Here is a 17,691-nt window from a genome sequence, read left to right as displayed (position 1 = left end):
TCTCCTCCTCCTAGTCACTTTCACAAGTCTCTCTTGATATCTGATCTTGATATCTCTCTTTCCTTCTGTTTCCCAGCTGCTTCCCCTTTCTTTCCTTCATCTTTCCTGAATACTTCCTGTTTCACTCCTCTCCTCCTTTTGCATCCTCATCCTCTCTGCTGTACTTTTCTGCACCTCCACAGCTTCAAGTGTGACTCCATCTGGGCTTTTCAACCTTTACCAAATTTTCCCACATACTTTTCATTCTCACCCTCCTTTCTACCTGCTGTTGCATTGAAGTCCCCTTGGACTGAGCCTGTGCAAATTATTCGTTCTCCTATTATCGCTACATCGTTGAAGATTCTTCTGATATCTGTCAATACATAATGAATCTGATTCAGTGTGACTCCATCTGGGCTTTTCCATGTCCACTGCCAACGTTGTTCTTTTTGAAATATTGTGTTCATTAAGTGGAGATGGTTTGCCTCTACGAAGGCAACCAGACATGCTCTGTGATCATTTCTTACACCTTTACTGAATTTTCCCACATACTTTTCATTCTCACTTTTCTTTCCACCTGCTATTGCATTGAAGTCCCCTTGGATGAATGTGTAAATGGAAAATGGCCTCTGTTTAGTCTTGTTTTTTATTTGTTTCTTTCAGTTGTTTTTTATTCTACATGAAATAATGGCTTCTTCTACACTTGATTCAAGCACTGTCGTCGTATGCTGTGTGAATGTACCTGAATATTTCCTAGTAATTAATATGGCTCTAATGTCCTATAAGGCTGGCAGTTCACTTGCTGTGCCTGTCTGTCACAGGGTTTGTTCCTTGTGGCTCCTCTTGGGGATTAGCGCTCAATTGGTCTGATGCCCCCCTGCTTCAGTTGTTCACCCTGTGGTCTCTCTCCCTCTATGCCTATCCCAGCTCCTCCCCCAGCTGGGCTTCATCAGCTATTGGACCTTCTCAGTCTTGACTCTCCTCCACGGTTAATTGGCCCTTTTTCCCTACTCAGGTCTTGTGTGGGGTAGACCCCCATCACATACGCTCCGAGGTAACCCTGTAACCCTCAGGAATACGGATGCCTTCTCCCCTGGAGTTGTCGGAGCTGGGCCCACCAGTCATCTCGTTCCTCTTCCAGATTGTCCACCATGAGAAGCAGTCTACCCTTCTCCTCCACTGTGTTCTGATACGTATCCCTCTGAAATTCTAAGTCTTGCAAGGCAGTTCGCAAAGCTTGCTCTGCAGCTACTAACTTCTCTTGTTGTTTTTGCCTTTGTTCCGCAGATTTTCCCACCACCCTTTTGATCAGGGTTTGAGTTCCCACTGTATTCTGGTCACCCTCCGTATTGGTCTCAGTATCATTTAACTTTGTCTTTTGGGGACTCTTTCTTCCCTCCAATTTCTCCTCACTTTCCATCCTCACAATTCCCACACCTTCTTTACAACCACTGTGCACACACAATGGGCCTCTGGCTCTTCCTTCTGTTGCTTTACTGACACTATGCCCTTTTCCTGACTGCTTTCTTTTTTCTTGAAGGGACAATGCCTCCTCACATGTCCCCATTCCCTACAGGAAAAACAGGTCCCTTCTTTTCCTACTCCCTCAGCAGGTGGGACTTTCTGAGGCTTTCCTACATCCCTCACTTCATTACTAGCTTTCTTGTCCTTATATGTAGGGGCATTCCCTTTTCAGGTGTCCCTTCTGCCCCCAGGCATAGCACTCTCTTGGCCTGGTCACCGGCCTCCTGGCCCTGGAACTTCTTTTCCACTCCCAACCTCTTCACTTCCCAGAGGATCTTAAATAAATATTGTTGCTGGTGCACCAGTTTCATTAAATACCCCCGCTGTTTCTGTTGCTTCTGCAGGACCTGTGTAAGCAGTGCATTGATCCCCGTTGGTTGCTTTTCTTCCTCAGTTAAATGGGAGTGAAATCGCTGAGGTACAGCTCAGAAGGTTACTGGCCTTTTCCAAAAAAGGTCTCCCATGCCCTGTGGCTCCATTGTCTCTTTTTTCCTAAACTTGCTACTATGGTCTCTCACGCTCCCCTTGTACCAGGGGCAACCGTCATACACATATTTGCCACCAAATTGTCACAGCGTTTACTACTTACTGCTGAAGAGCCTCCTTATGGCTCATCTCGGGGATTAGCTCCAGACCACTCTCTTTCAGTTGCTCACCCCATGGTTGGTCTCTCTTTTTATGCCTATCCTAGCTCCTCCCCCGGCTGGGCTTCATCAGCTATTAGGCCTTATCAGTGACTCTCTTCCAGGTCTGGCCCCTTTTTCCTACTCAGGCCTTATGTGGGGTAGACACCCCCTCACACTGTCCTTTTTTGCACAAGTGAAATTATTTTGCAAGGGCCAGATTTCATTGGGAGTTGTGGAATGCTCAGCTCCTCTGAAAATCAGGCCTCCCAATTCTTAGGCACTCTCAACTTTTCCAGCAGGTGGCAATACAAAACAAATTATTATTTCCTTCCAAAGGGAAAAAAAATCTGACCAGAATTGAATTTCACCATTATAAAGACAAAGTAATTTTAAGATAATTTCATACACAGCTCACAGTATGCATAAAATGTCAATATTCTATCCAACAACGTACACTTATGTTAAAGAATTGCATGTTTTATTTTTTTCCTGTTATTTCCCCAAAGTGATCATTGTTGCAAAAATAGTTTTTAGAATGGAACCTGATAACTTACAATAAAAGTATGTCACTTAAAACAGAAAACATCTAGGTCCAAATCCATCCCCAATGTAACTCTGTTGACTGGTCTGGATCTTTGAAAACTCATCACATTCTCTCTGTCTACATAGAGGAAAAATACTTCAGAAAGGGATCCAATCCTGCACCACTGAAGAAAATGGAAGTTTTTGAAATGCTTTTAAAGGGGTAGGATTGGATCTTTAGTGCTCTGAGTATCTTTGTCCCTCAAATGGAAGAATCTATTAAAATCTTTGCTTCATTATGGCAGTATGGTATCTGAAAATATTCCAGGCAATTTTAAATGTAAGAATTAGATCTGTATGGCTTGTGTAATATCCATAAATTCTCTTAATTCAGTGGATTAATTGTAATAACATTCACAAATGTTATTCAATGCCAATTTAGAAAAAGCTTAATACTGTTAATGTCCATACAGGATTGTATTTCATGTGGAATCTGTGATATAGCTCTGACTGTACCAAACATGGGGGAGTCAGAATTCTGGCTTCATTTACATTGCTGTAAATCTGGAGTAACTCCACTGACTTTGTTGGAGAGCCTGCAAAATTACACCAATATAGCAAAGAGTAGGATTTGACCCTGGAACTTTGCCATTTTTCCCTAATCACTGTAATATCACATAAATTGAATAGGTAAATTTTTATGGAGAGATATAGAATTAAAATAGAAGATAATTCTTTTCATATTCTGTTGTTATGAAAAGAACAACTGTTCTGCTGTTATTACAGTCTCCAAGAATTGACAAGTATTGGTTGGGTTGTGATAGCTGATGTATTCACAACCCAAGGTGGGAAAGAGAGAAAGAGGGCTAGGAGAAGAGAGATGGGAGGGCCTCTAAGAGGAATTAGGGAAAACTGAGAATAAAGCAGACACAAAGAAACGTGGCAGAGGCAAGGGAGAATGAGACTACAGAAAAGAAAGTGACAGAGATAACAGAAAAGGGAGAAAAGCGAAGACAGAAATTGCAAAACAGGAGAGAGGTAATGAAAATGAAGGAATTTGCTGAAGCAAAAATGAAACAAGGGAGAAACAAGAGGTGGGAGAGAACAAAACCAGCAGCATGTTTATTGTTTCTGTGTGCATGTGCATGCAGTAGTTTAACTACTTTTTGGAACTGTGTATTAAATATCATGATATCTTGGTAACAACATTTTTTCAAGATTCCTGTTCCCGAGGGATATGGAGAAGGTCATTTCTAAGAGACTTACTAGATGAAGTTCTAAGAGAAAGCTCTTAACTTCCTAACAAACATACTTGTAACTAGCCTGCCAAAGATGAAGGTAACAGGGATCAAGAAACAAAATCTCATTGTGCTCTTGAATGCAAGCTTGTCAACAAAACCAGCGATATTCCCAATTGGATTGTGGACAACACATGAGACCTCACATGGATACATGACTCTGCTGGTTCTCCATTATCACAGTACATTCCTATTAATTACATTATTCACTGTGAACTCCCCTCCTCATACTCCTATGCATAATGGTTGATGGACAGAACCTTTAATTTAAATACTTAACACCATTGCTTTTTTATGTTAATTAATTATTAATAAAGTAGAGGCCCTGGGAGAGAGACAGCATTATTTATCTTCCAAAAATTGATAGCGCATGATATAATCTATGCTGCTGTATATAATTCTTAAACATAATCCAGTTACTCTGTAAAGTCTGTGCTATTGTATTTACTTGCAAAGAATTGATAAAATAACCACTAAAACTGTAAAATGACCCTGTTCATGTGCTCACAAAAGCCAAGTAAGAAAAAAGAATTTAGTCAAATGAAGGTATGAGGTGGATTCATGACTATGCTCATCCAATTTACACCAGTATACCACCATTACAATTAATGGAATTTCACTGATTTAAAACCAGCGTAGCACTGTGGGGAATTGGCTCCATCATATCTTTAAAAAAGCCATCACATTAGAAAAGAGTTAGCCATTCACATGGACGAGCTAAACGAGATACAATGAAAGTACTGGATCATCTCCCTTCCCTAGATCCACACATGATGAGGACCCTCTGTGGAAAGATCTCCCCTCTTTACCCAGAAGGAGGCTCGGCCACTCTTTGGCATGGTTTTCTTCCACTGCAACCCTGGCACACACGTGGACCCTAAGGAGGCCTGACAGTGTAAACTTGGGGGGGAGAAAACTGGGTGGGCCAGGTGGGTTTGCACATCATCCAGTGTGTCCAGGTTTGTGGAGAAACCTGGAAAAGGTAATACAGCCCCAAATTGTAATAACTTTTCTACAGTCTCCCTCTGGAGTCCTAGGAGCCACTGCAGCCAGAGTGACAAGGAGCAGCCTGCTGGGGCCCAGAGTTGTTGTAGAAGCATTGGGCTTCCATGTAGATCTGCCAGGTTTGGGAATGGACCTGTGGCCTTTTATGCAGAGGGGTCAATCCCTCCTCTCCATGGGATGCTGTGACGAAATCCTCATAAAGATTTCTTACCACAGAGTCCCCTGGTACAGTTTTTAACACCAGAGGGATGCTCTCACCCAAAGAATGCAATTTACATGCAGTCTATATTAACATATTGTGTGTGTGTGTGTGTGTGTGTGTGTGTGTGTGTGTATGTAAATGCATATGCACAAAAAAACTGGGTATTTTCAGTTTCTTGGAATTTTGTGGGAAAACAGCTTCTGCAGAATCTATAAAATCAGCCCTTGATTTATTTCACCTGTGCGGCAAACATTGGCATGAAAAATCTGAGGACCCTGAACATACTATTGTTGAACATCACAAAGCCACTAATGCCTCTTGTAGGACATATGCTTTGTTGATAAAGGTCTGCTGGTTGGGGTGGGGAGGAGCAGGGCAGGGCCGTAGCAACAAAGAACGTGGCCTCCTCCGAACGGTGGCCCCCTCCGAACATATGTCCGGGCGGGGCCCCTTACAATGCAGAAACTGGAATGCGGTATTTATTTTGCCACTTTTAGGGGCCCCCTTCCTTGCGGGGCCCCCTCCGGTCGGAGGGTACGGAGGGCGCTCGCTACGCCTCTGAAGCAGGGAGTAGGTTTCCTGACATGTTTAACTTTTTTTGTCCTAACCAGTTATAAGACTCTGAGTTTTATTTCTGTTATATTCTTTTTAAAAGCTCCAGTGGTGAAATTAAGATAGGTTCTTAATTAATAAAGTGAAATGTGGCCTGCCAAAGCCAGTGTTACATATCTCATCATAGGTTTGGCTAGTATATATGTATGAGACATATGTTTTCTATACCCCATGTAATCTGAGGCAAGTTAGACCTAAATTCTGCAGAAGGGCCCTGATTCCTCAGCACTTTGGTGCAACAGATGAAAAATTCTGTAGCAGCTTTATTTAAATTAAAAAGGAAGAGTTTTTAAATTAAATATGAAAAGGAAAAATATACCCAGTATAAAAACCCCTGTGCATTTTATTTTGATATTAAATTCAATTTCCATTTCCACTGTTTCAGCATTTAATGCTTTCAATATACTGCATGTTTCTGTATGGACAGTGAGTAACTGCGTTAGCTATCCTCAGGGCTAAAGCTGGAATTTTTGGCAGCTAGATTGGGGTATTTTGGGTTTTGGACAGTTGAGGTTTTCAGAGGCAGCTTGTCATTGTGGGATAAACATATTAGCTGGATGTTTCTGCTAAACATATCAGCAGTGAAGTAGTTAACAGAGTTGACATTTGGGCCCCGATTTAGGAAAGTATTTAAGCATGCTCTTAAATCCCTCTCCCCTTTTAAGCAAAGCACTTAAGCACATGCTGAAAATTGAGCACATGCTTAGGTACCCTTCCTGAATAGAAATGCTCTCCCGAGTCAGGTTTTGAATTGTACATTTTAGATTTCATTGTTAGCCACCCATTGAGATGAATAGCACTGCACACAACTCTCCGATATTATTTCACACTGTCTGCAGGAAGACAGCCCTACATTGATTGAGAGTTGGTTTATGTTTGTAAAGATTTTTTTCATAACAATAAGGGCTAACAAAATTTTTAAATGAAAGCTTAGATTCTGTAGGACAATTCTCTGGCAAGGGCTGGATAATATGGCATTCAGATGGTACCCGAGGAGGGAAAAATACAGAATATGAATATGGAGAATCATGGCATATACAGGGCCCTGTCTGTTTTCTTCTTATAGTGGTTGCACGTTAGAGAATTTTTTAAAATAGAGCATTCCATACAAAGAATATAAAATAGTACTATATTAAAAATTGGTGTAAATAGTCTTTCAGGTAGAATAGCCACATTCTCTATTTCTTCCTCCTTGGGTACCATGACAGTCTGAACCTCTGGCCTCTCTGTACCTCATCCCTTCCCTCTACAGTCTGTCCAAAAGGATGCCACCAATGTCATTTCCCTCTCACCTCTTTCCCCGCATCTTAAATCTTTGTCCTGGCTCCTTCTCTTTTTGTGTGTGTTCAGTTTGAGTTTCTTGTCCTTGTCTTTAAAGCACTCCACAGCTCCATTCTAGCTTACAGCTCTAGTCTTCTCTCTTCGCATCTCATCCCAGGTCACTCCCTCTACTGCACAATGATCCTTGTTTCTTTATCCACTCCCAATGTAATACCTTCCTCCATGCCCCCCTCTATACTTGGAATGGCCTCCCAATCAGTCGTTACCAGGAGTTAGCCATCTTCTGCTCCAAACTACTGTCTGGGCTAAATCCAGATGTCCATGGAGATCCTTCCTGCGGGAGAATGGGGGATATTCTGCTGCACAAGAGCAGGCAGGATTTAGTGAGTCTGCACAGAGGCCGCTTCACAGGGACCACCCGCTAAGGTTCCCTCTATCCAAGTGCATCAAGGTTTGGAGATGGGGCAGTAGTGGGCTGTGAGAGGAGAGGCAGTGGTGCAAGTATGGTGGTACAGTCCGGTATGTCGTACCAGTAAGATATTTATAGCTGGTATGGTGTACCGGAAAGATAGAGGAGGAGCCCAGCCCTGCCCCCTTCCCTTCCACGGAGCTGTGTCTCCTCCGTCTGTACAGCAGCCCCGCTGGAGGTCAGGGCTGGGGGTGCGAGGCTGGGGGCAGTACAGCCGCCCGAGGAATTCTGCTCCTTTCCCTGCTGCGGTTCCCAGTGGGGAAAGGAGCAGAACGCCAGCAGCTCCTCCGGCGTGGCTGTACCGCCCCCAGCCCCGCCCTCCCAGCCCTTCCATGCAGCTGCATCTCCTGAGTCCTCCTGCCCAGGGTCTGTACAGCAGAAGTCTCTGGCGCACTGGGAGGAGGACAGAGCTCCCCCCCCACAGGTAGTGTGCGATGGATGTGGATCATAGGGAGGGGATGGGAAGAGCGTGGGGTTGCGGGCTGGGGGTGGGGCAGGAGGGGTCACCTGGGGAGGTCATGTGCCCCTCCCCCCCCTTTGTGTCCCTCCCATGAGTGCAGTGTACCAGCAAGAAATGATTTCTACTTGCACCACTGAGGAGAGGAGACAGTGGATCAGCTCCTGCACACATTTACTGGCTGTTGCCTCTCTTGGGGTGGGAGTGAAATAGCAGAAGGGGCTACTGCAGCACCTTCACTGCCACACCACAACTTGGGAGAGAATTTCTTCCCTCATCCATAACTGTAAAATCCCCTGCTATGAGCCTGGTGACTTGGACTTGATGCAGAAATGGAGGGATTTGACCCTCTTAAAGTATACCTGAGGTTTATAACATCAGCCCACAATTCCACTCCATGGCCTGTTATGTGCATTTGTTGTAATGGTGTGTGACTTCAGATTGTTAGTTCTTCAGGAGGAGAACTCTGTTTTCCATTCAGTTCTTGCTATGTGCATTGGTTACTATAAAAAACTGAGTACAGTTGTGGTGCTATCAGGAGTACAATGATATCTGGATGTGGTCCCAAGCTCTACTTCAAGTGAACCCCTCTCAAACACAACTTCATACAATCCTGTTCTTGACCCTATGAACTCTTGGTTCTCCATGCACTGCAAAGGATGGTGGGCCTTTTTTTTTTTTTTTTTTGCCCATAGGTGCTGTATATAAATATAATATTTACAGTGGTCCCTGGCTTTGATAATGGTAGCTGTAAAAGCATAGGATTCCCTGCAAAGGTGTTCATACATCTATTTTATTGAGGAGTGTTTCCCTGGGTGGTTCTAATGGGTAAGCTGATTTATTTTGAGTTTTTCCTCCTTATGTTTTATCACATTCTCTTAGTTTTTCTCATGCTACATTATATATCCAAAATATACTGTACTTTATGTATGGCCTGATGTACTATATCTAACAAAATTCTTGTGGTTTCCCCACTCATTTTCTCCTAGGTTTAGCCCAGTCGGGTGCATGGGGTTGCTTTGATGAATTTAATCGCATTGAACTTCCTGTTCTATCAGTAGCTGCTCAGCAGATCTATATTGTGCTTCAGTGTAAGAAAAATAAGAAGCTCCAGTTCATCTTTACTGATGGTGATGTTGTTGACATGGACAGAGAATTTGGCATATTTCTGACTATGGTATGTATGTGTGAATCATAGCATCAGAGGACAGACTCCTGTTTCCTTTACCCACAAAATAGTCTTATGGGACTATTTGTATGTAGTCAGGTTTCAGAGTAGCAGCCGTGTTAGTCTGTATCCTCAAAAAGAACAGGAGTACTTGTGGCACCTTAGAGACTAACAAATTTATTAGCGCAAATTTATTAGCGAAAGCTTATGCGCTAATAAATTTGTTAGTCTCTAAGGTGCCACAAGTACTCCTGTTCTTTTTGTATGTAGTCAGTGGAACTACTTATATGAGTAAAGCAATCAGGATTTGACTGATAGTGTGCGGGCTCATAAATAATATTGACATCCTCTGTTGCCCTTATCTCTAATAGGAACATAGGACTTGCTGTGCTGAATACGAGTCATATTTCCATCATAAACCACATGTTTCAGGGTGGTTTTTTTTAAATTGGATATTGAAAACTTGTCAGGCTGAGACGAAATCCAAGTACTAAATATTTTTACAAACAGGAACGAAAAAAAGGACACACAGTCGGCTCTTTCATCAACCTCTTCATCAGAATTTAGAATTTCTGGTGTCAGCCCTCCAGTATTTAGGGGTGGCACAAAGCTGCCTAAGATCCAGTTTAATTGGCCACTGGAGGATTCCTCCTGGGCAGGGCAGCAGTGCAGAACTTCAGCCTGCCAGCATAATGGTTACAGGGACAGGGGAGCATAAAGCTGTGCTGAGTGTTCCTCAATCATAATTGAAGATCGAGGCACTTATCTTTATTTTAAATTGTTTACTTTAAAAAATATTAATAATATTACTGTGATTTGCCAAAGCAACACATTTACTAGACATTCCCGTGGTCTCAGAATAGGGGGCGTGATATTACATATTGCATGAGCTGCAGTATTTTAGATGAAATTGGATAATGGTATGTGAGTGCTGTATGCTCTGGTTGTCATATTCCTTCACTCCCATGTTTATATCAAGTAATATCCAGAAAAAAATAAACCCTCTGCTCACACTGAGAGTAAGTGATAATTTATTATTTTGCACTCTGTGTCTTTCAGAATCCTGGCTATGCAGGGCGACAGGAACTTCCAGAAAATCTAAAGATTCAGTTCCGTACAGTAGCTATGATGGTGCCTGACCGTGGTATCATTATGAGAGTCAAGCTGGCAAGTGCAGGTTTCCGAGACAATCAAATCCTTAGTCGAAAATTTTACACACTCTACAAACTTTGCGAAGAACAGTTATCTAAACAGGTGAAATAAACATTTGTTTAGGAGTAAGCCACTGCTGTAAGCGAATAGTTAACACTTTTTGTGTGTATTACTAGTTTGAAGTTGAGTAAGCCTACTTTTTTGGTTAGGTTCACAGATCAGAATATACTAGCAACTGGATCTTAAATAATTGTGTTATTCTAATTTTCAGAGTACTTTACCTACTAACAGAAGCTTGTTGATTTGGTGTGTGTGGGGGAGGTTTGTTTTGTTTTTTAATTAAAAACTCAAGTTTTAAGGGATGAAATATCAGGGACAGTTTGCAGTTATGTTGGTAGAAGCCAAATTTTTCACCCATTGCTCTTAAAAACTTTTTTCTTCCTTCTGATTTTGGTTATTTGCTACAGAAGTGTGTCTCTGTGTGTATATATAGTCAAAAAGGGGTATTGAATTTTATGAATTATAACTTATTTTACAATGTCCAACAATCACATTTCTGTGTTTGGCACATCTTGCTGGGTGTTACCATTTTATCTAGTGAGAGTTATTTAAATGCAGACAAAGGTACAGGTTTTTGGTGAGAATCTATACAGAAATTGCTGAATTCTGAGTTTTCTGCCCTGGATGCCCACTAGGGGCTCTCAAAGGGGAGATATCCAGAGAGAGGAGATGTGAACATTGAGGCAAAACACAAACTAGGGCTATGTCTACGTTACGGACCTTACAGCAGCACAGCTGTATCACTGCAGCTGCACCGCTGTAAGGTCTCCCGTGTAGCCGCTCTATGCCGGTGGGAGAGAGCTCTCCTGCCGGCATCATTAAACCACCTCCAACGAGTGGTGGTAGCTGTGTCGGCGGGAGAGTGTCTCCCACTGACACAGCACTGTCCACACCGGTTCTTTTGTTGGTGAAACTTATGTTGGTCGGGTCGGGGGGGGCGTTCACAGCCCCTGACCGACAAAAGTTTTGCCGACAAAAGTGCTAGTGTAGCCAAAGCCTAGGTATCCTGCAGTTTGGGACCCATTGAAGAGTCATATTGGGCCAGCTTCACCACTGCATTACTCCAGTTCTACCCCATGGTATCTCCATTGACTTCAGTGGAGTTATCTTGGCATACAATTTGAGCAACCCAGGGGTGAATCACACCCATTATTTCAGAGAAAAGAAATGTACAGGTTGGGATGTTTTTCTCTCTCCATGTATTAATTCTTCCACCCCCACCTCCACCCCCAGACTCTGTGAACTGCCTTGCCTCGTTATTTTTGACAACATTAGTATGATTTTTGTTTCAGGTTAATTTCACTCATATAGCAGCTCTCGGCTGCAAATTGATTTTCTGACGGGTCATGTCAGCTGCTATCTTTCCTGTAATATTGCCAGAGGGTCTGCCTTGTCTGTGAACGTCCCATACAGTCCCATATATTGATCCAGCATCATTGGTAACAATTTACATATTGCTTATGATCCTGCTTCATCAGTCCAGCCATCTGTCCACTTTTCGCTTTATAGCAGGCCCTTTGAGGTAACCAGACTGTTTTTTCTGTAGAGACATCTTCCAGCACCTTGGGAGAAAGGGCTTCACTGTGTCAGAGGGTGTTGTGGAATGAGATGACTTGCCGCAGAGAAACCCTGTGCTGAGTACAGATTTGTCATGAAGTTTAGGAATACTGTGTGTACGCACCATTTCCTGGGTCAGCAACACAGATATCTGCAGAGATATTGTATTGGACATGGTCTGGCCTGTTTCCTCAGGGTCAGTCTCAGTGGGATGTTGTATTGGATTTTCTTCTTGTCTGAATGGTTTGTCTGTGTTGTTTCTGTTAGTTTCTGTTTTGGACATGGTTCTCTTCACTGTATTGGGAGGTACATTCACAGACATTAGAACTGGGACACTGTATGTGGAGCAATATGGAATTTCACCCCTAATATTTTGTCCAGCCTTGGAAGGGATGGCTGTTGCTTTTCAGTGTGAGTGCCCTCTGGAGTTTTTTGAAATGACCACCACATCCTATGTGTTGGTGGTTATTTGGCTGGGTCGCTTGTATGTTGGGACGGTTGCCTTGGCAGCTCCAGGTGCTGATTCTGTATCCTTGTCAGGAGTCTGATACTGTCTGTTGATCGGCTGTTGATGGTGGGTGTCCTAGGTGAAAGTTCCTGGCTGGTTAGTGGCTGTTCACTACCTGTGTGTCCTGTTTGTGGTACCTCAGTTCCCCTCACTCCAAGGGGGTCTCTGTGGGACAGTGCACTGTGTGTGTATGCATAGTATACTGATGACTCCTTGCTAGGCCTTCTGTACCTACCATTAGCAGAGGGAATCATTGGCCATTGGAGAGGTTTGCTCCAGGCTATCCCTTCCTTCTGGTGCTTGGAAGTGCTACCATCTGCTGGCTCATTACAGTATGCCAGCTTGTCCTGCCTGTGCATGACAATCTCCTTCTGTAACAACATGCTTGCTCCAGATAAGGTGATGGATTAACTTGAGGGACCTGCTGGAGTTCCTATGTACCACTCCTTTTAGGTAGGGGAATAACAACTTCTCTGGATGACCATAGCCAGGTTTTATCTACTCTCTACCCCTCGTCCAGTTTACCTGTAGTAAGCCTAGCACAAATGTGCACTGGGAGAGCACTGGCTAATGTGACGTGGAGAGGATTTACTCAGATGTCTAAATGGTTTACTTACCAGAGCTTCTGTGCATCTGTGTTATTTAGACTGGCAAACTCCTGAATATCCCAGTATGGGACTAGGGCCATGCTGTGACTGTGTATGATTATGTGACTAGATAGCTCATAATCCAAGATAGATAAATCCAAAGCTGATAGTGAAGAGTTGCAAAGAGATCTCACTTGACTGGTGACAAAATGGCAGATGAAATTCAGTGTTGATAAGTGCAAAGTACTGCACACTGGAAAACATAATCCCAACTATACATTTAAAATGATGGGGTCTGTTACAACTCAAGAAACAGATCTTGGAGTCATCGTAGATAGTTCTCTGAAAATATCCACTCAAAGTGCAGCATCAGTGAAAAAGGTAACAGAATGTTAGGAAAGGAAAATATAATAATAATGCCACTATATAAATGCATGGTGCACCCACACCTTGAATAATGCATGCAGTTCTGGTCGTTCTATCTCAAAAAAGGTATATTAGAATTGGAAAAAGTGCAGAGAAGGGCAACAAAAGTGATTAGGCATATGAAACAGCTTCTATACGAGGAGAGATTAAAAAGACTGGGACTGTTCAGCTTAGAAAAGAGATGATTAAGGGACAATATGATACAGGTCTATAAAATCATGAACAGTATGGAGAGAGTGAATTGGAAAGATTATTTACCCCTTCACATAACACAAGAACAAGGGGGTCACCGAATGAAATGAGTAGGTAGCAGGTTTAACACAAACATAAGGAAGTACTTCTTCAGACAATGCACAATCACCGTGTGGAACTCGTTGCCATGGGGTGTTGTGAAGGCCAAAAGTACAACTGACTTCAGAAAAGAATTAGATAAGTTCATGGAGCACAGGTCCATCAGTGGCTATCAAGATAGTCAGGGATGTAACCCCATGCTCCTGGTGTCCATAAACTTCCAACTTCCAGAAGCTGGGACTGGACAATGAGGGATGGATCACTCAAAATTGCCATGTTCTGTTAATTCCTTGTGAAGCATTTGGCTCTGGCCACTGTCAGAAGACAGATTCCTGGGCTAGATGGACCCAATATGTCCATTCTTATGTTCTTGTGAACATGAATATGTTCTTATGCTCTTGTGAGAGCGGACAAATGACATTATATTGATAATCTGACAACACAAGCAGAGGATGCAGCTGCTCGTGTTGAACAAGGAACCATCTACCGACTTATCAGTGGTAAACAGCAGACCAACAAATACTCTCATCAAGGACAAACAAGGCCACCTACTAACAGAAAAAGAACAAGAAATGCGCCGGACAAAGCATTTAAAAGAATTGCGGAACAGAGAGCCACCTAAAGAGGAAGCAAACATCCAGGAGGAAGAAGACAATCTTGATATCAACACAGACACCCCAACAAAGGAAGAGATCATTCAAGCCATCAAATCCTTAAAAAATGGGAAAGCTCTTGGTAAGGATAACTGGAATGCAAATTGTTCAAGGTAAATCCTGAGTTAGCAGCATCTATCCTGGCCCCTCTATTTACATCAGTCTGGGAAAGGGAAAAAGTGCCAGGTGAGTGGACCAATGGGGTTATAGTGAAGATACCAAAGAAAGGAACTCTCAGTGATTGTAATAACTGGCATTGTATCACACTTTTATCTGTGCCAAGCAAAGTATTGTGTAAGATCATAGTCCAGCGTATATCAGAGGCAGTTGATAATTTTCTCAGAGAAGAGCAAGCAGGTTTTCTGAAAGGGCATGGATGCACAGACCAGATCTTCACTCTACGAAACATAATAGAACAATGCTTAGAATGGCAACAGCAGCTCTACATAAACTTCATAGACTTTGAGAAGGCTTTTGATAGCATGCACAGGACCAGCCTATGGCGCATTCTCATCCCTTGAAGACCTGGACTTCACAGATGATCTCGCTCTCCTATCACATACCCAACACCATATACAAAAAAAAAAACTCGACTCAACGCATTCAGCCAGCAAATTGGACTGAAAATCAATCGCAATGAGACAGATATCATGACCCTTAATATTGCCTCACCATCACCAGTACAGATAGAGGATTATGTTGTCACCAATGTAGAAACATTCACATACTTGGGCAGCACCATGAGTCAGGATGGTGAAACTAGCCAGGATATTGGGTACAAAATCAATAAAGCCAGGAACACCTTCAAGAGCTTAAATACAGTCTGGAAATCATCAAAATACAACACCAAAACCAAACTCAAGATTTATCAGAGCTGTGTACTTTCAACATTACTTTACAGTGCAGAAGGCTGGGGAATGAGAAAGTATGACATGTCCAAGCTGTCTTCACTCCATACAACTTGCCTCAGAAAAATCCTCTGTATCTTTTGGCCCAGAACACTCTCAAACCAAGATCTATTGACACAGTGCAACCAAGAGGATCTGAGCACCATCATGGCCAGGAGGCGTTGGAGATGGATTGGCCATGTGCTTCGGTTGGAAACTGATTCCATCACCAGAGTAGCAATAAGATGGACACCTGAAGGCAAGTGAAAATGAGCCTGCCCAAAAACAACATGGCGAAGAGCTATGGAAGCTGAGCTGAAAAACCTGGAGCACAGCTGGGGAACCATGAAAGACTTGCCAGAAACAGACAGGAGTGGAGGAGCTTCATCACTGCCCTAAACAGCAGAGGCGTAATGGGAACATGATGATGGTGATGATCTCATGACCCATCTAGAATAGTAACGGGAGCTTGATACCAACTGAAAAGGTGAGAGTTCCAGCTGTGCAGTGGGACACATCACTTGCTTCTGGCCCTTGAAAGTCCCAACTTACTGAACTCTGAAGTACAGAAAAGCTATTTTAGGTGCCCCTAATTTTTCTCTCCCTGTAAGTTCTGTATGTTTGGATTCTTGATGCCAAATTTTCAATGAGAGTTAGGCACCTAAACTGCTTAGGTGCTTTTGAGAATCCCACTAGACACCTATCTTCATCTTTGTGTGTCTAAATACCTATGAAAATCTGATCTGGCTCTTGCTAACTAAGGCAGTTTGATTCCTTGAGGCAAGATGGGTCCTCCCCTTACTCCAGAGCAGAGACTTGTCTAGGAAGCCAGACAATAAAGAGAAATGGCCAACAAGCAGGCTGGACAAGTAACCAGATGTCATTCATCTTCCTAGAACTACGAAGGGGTAAATGCCACCACCCTCACTGTAAAGAAATTCAAAACAAAGCCTAAATTGAGAGACAAACCAGACTTGGATAAAGTAGGGCAGCACTGTGCATAGCCCACAAAGTTGTGCTGCATACAGAAAGGTTTGTTGCAAGTGTGGCGGTAAAATATCTATGACACAGTATGCAAAAGGGGCTGCTGAATGCCTAGAAAGGGGCAGGGAAAACTTCCTGTACCTGGGCAGTTTATTCTTATGGCTGGTGACCTAGGTCAAGGAAAAACCATGGAACAATTTGCCTAAAGCAACCCTCCTTTGGAGGGACCTATATAAAGCCAAGAGGAGTAGCTGACACTGAATACTAGATCCACCATTACAGCTTTACCCTGGTACTGAAAAGATACCTCACTTACAGCATAATAAATGCTGAATGTAAGCTGAAATTATGGTCTAGGAATAATGGAGCCTATCACCAAGGAAAGCCTGACTGCCAGATACAAGATGGTATTTGAGGACCTTTGGGAATTTGAAGGAGAGCATTACATCTGTACAGATCCCCAGGTGATAGTGATTAGATATCTGCAGGTATCCGCTTTATATCCGTGGGCCATTTTTGCGCATATCAGCACGGATGCAGATACACATTTTGTATTTGTGCAGGGCTCTGACGGAAAGAGCCGGGCGGGCAGCTTTGAGGAACTGCAGCACGGATCCTCCACCCATCCTAGGCGGAGGTCTGGGAGCAGGCACACTAGTCGGGGGGCCTCCCGGCTCCGAGACAGGGACCTAGGCCAGAATCCAGACCGGACACACCCCTTCCCCCGACACCCCGACTCCGCATAGGGGGTGCATAGGCAGCCCCTGCTCCGCCTCAGAGATGACCGTTCGCCCTCTGCTGCCCCGGCCAGGCCCGCGGCATGCTGGGGAGGGACTTGCCTCTGTCCCCCGTGGGCTGATCGCCCGCTGGCTGAGCCTTCCCACGGGTGGCTGTGCCAGCAGCAGGATTTTAACTTGCGGCGGGGGGAGGGAGGGTGAAGGGATGTCTCAGTTTCTAAAAACTAAAATCCTGAGTTTTTTGCCTTTCCCCCCCCCACACACACTTTTTAAAAAGTCGCTTTATTTATTTTGTGGCTCGGAGCTTGAGAGCCACACTGGCAGCTGTGGGGAGCCTGGGTTCCTCCACCTGCCCCGGAGGGACCCAGGCTCCCCACAGCTGCCAGCATGGCTCTCCCATGGCTCCGGCCGGGGCCGGGGGTGGGGGGAGGCGTGGGGTGTGTTGCGGCTCAGAACTGCAGCCCAGCCATGGTAGGAGCCAGGCGGGCAGCTGTGGGGAGCTGCGGCGGACCTTCCACCTGCCCTGGGCGGGCGGCCCGAGCAGCCCCCGACAGCTCCACAGGTCACCCCTGCCCCGGCCAGGCCAGCGGACAATTATTGTGGATCGGATGCGGATACACATTTTTATATCCACGCAAGGCTCTAACTACTGGTTGTGCAAAGGTGCTGAAATATATCCTTCACAGTACTACACAGACTTAAGAAT

General features: G+C 43.9%; 1 protein-coding gene across 1 annotated transcript in view; it reads left to right on the top strand.

Annotated features, from left to right (window-relative positions):
• The window catches only part of LOC135873590 (dynein axonemal heavy chain 5-like), a 283,929-nt gene that overhangs the window by 110,369 nt on the left and 155,869 nt on the right, over positions 1-17,691 (top strand). The window contains exons 42-43 of the mRNA XM_065398212.1: positions 8,965-9,152; positions 10,203-10,397. Coding sequence (XP_065254284.1) covers positions 8,965-9,152; positions 10,203-10,397 — 383 coding nt within the window. The remainder of the gene's footprint in view (positions 1-8,964; positions 9,153-10,202; positions 10,398-17,691) is intronic.

Source organism: Emys orbicularis, chromosome 2 (assembly GCF_028017835.1).
Source record: "Emys orbicularis isolate rEmyOrb1 chromosome 2, rEmyOrb1.hap1, whole genome shotgun sequence".
Classification (NCBI taxonomy): Eukaryota; Metazoa; Chordata; order Testudines; family Emydidae; genus Emys; species Emys orbicularis.
The sequence above is the reverse complement of the archived record's forward strand: the minus strand, read 5'-3'. Positions and strand labels throughout refer to the sequence as shown.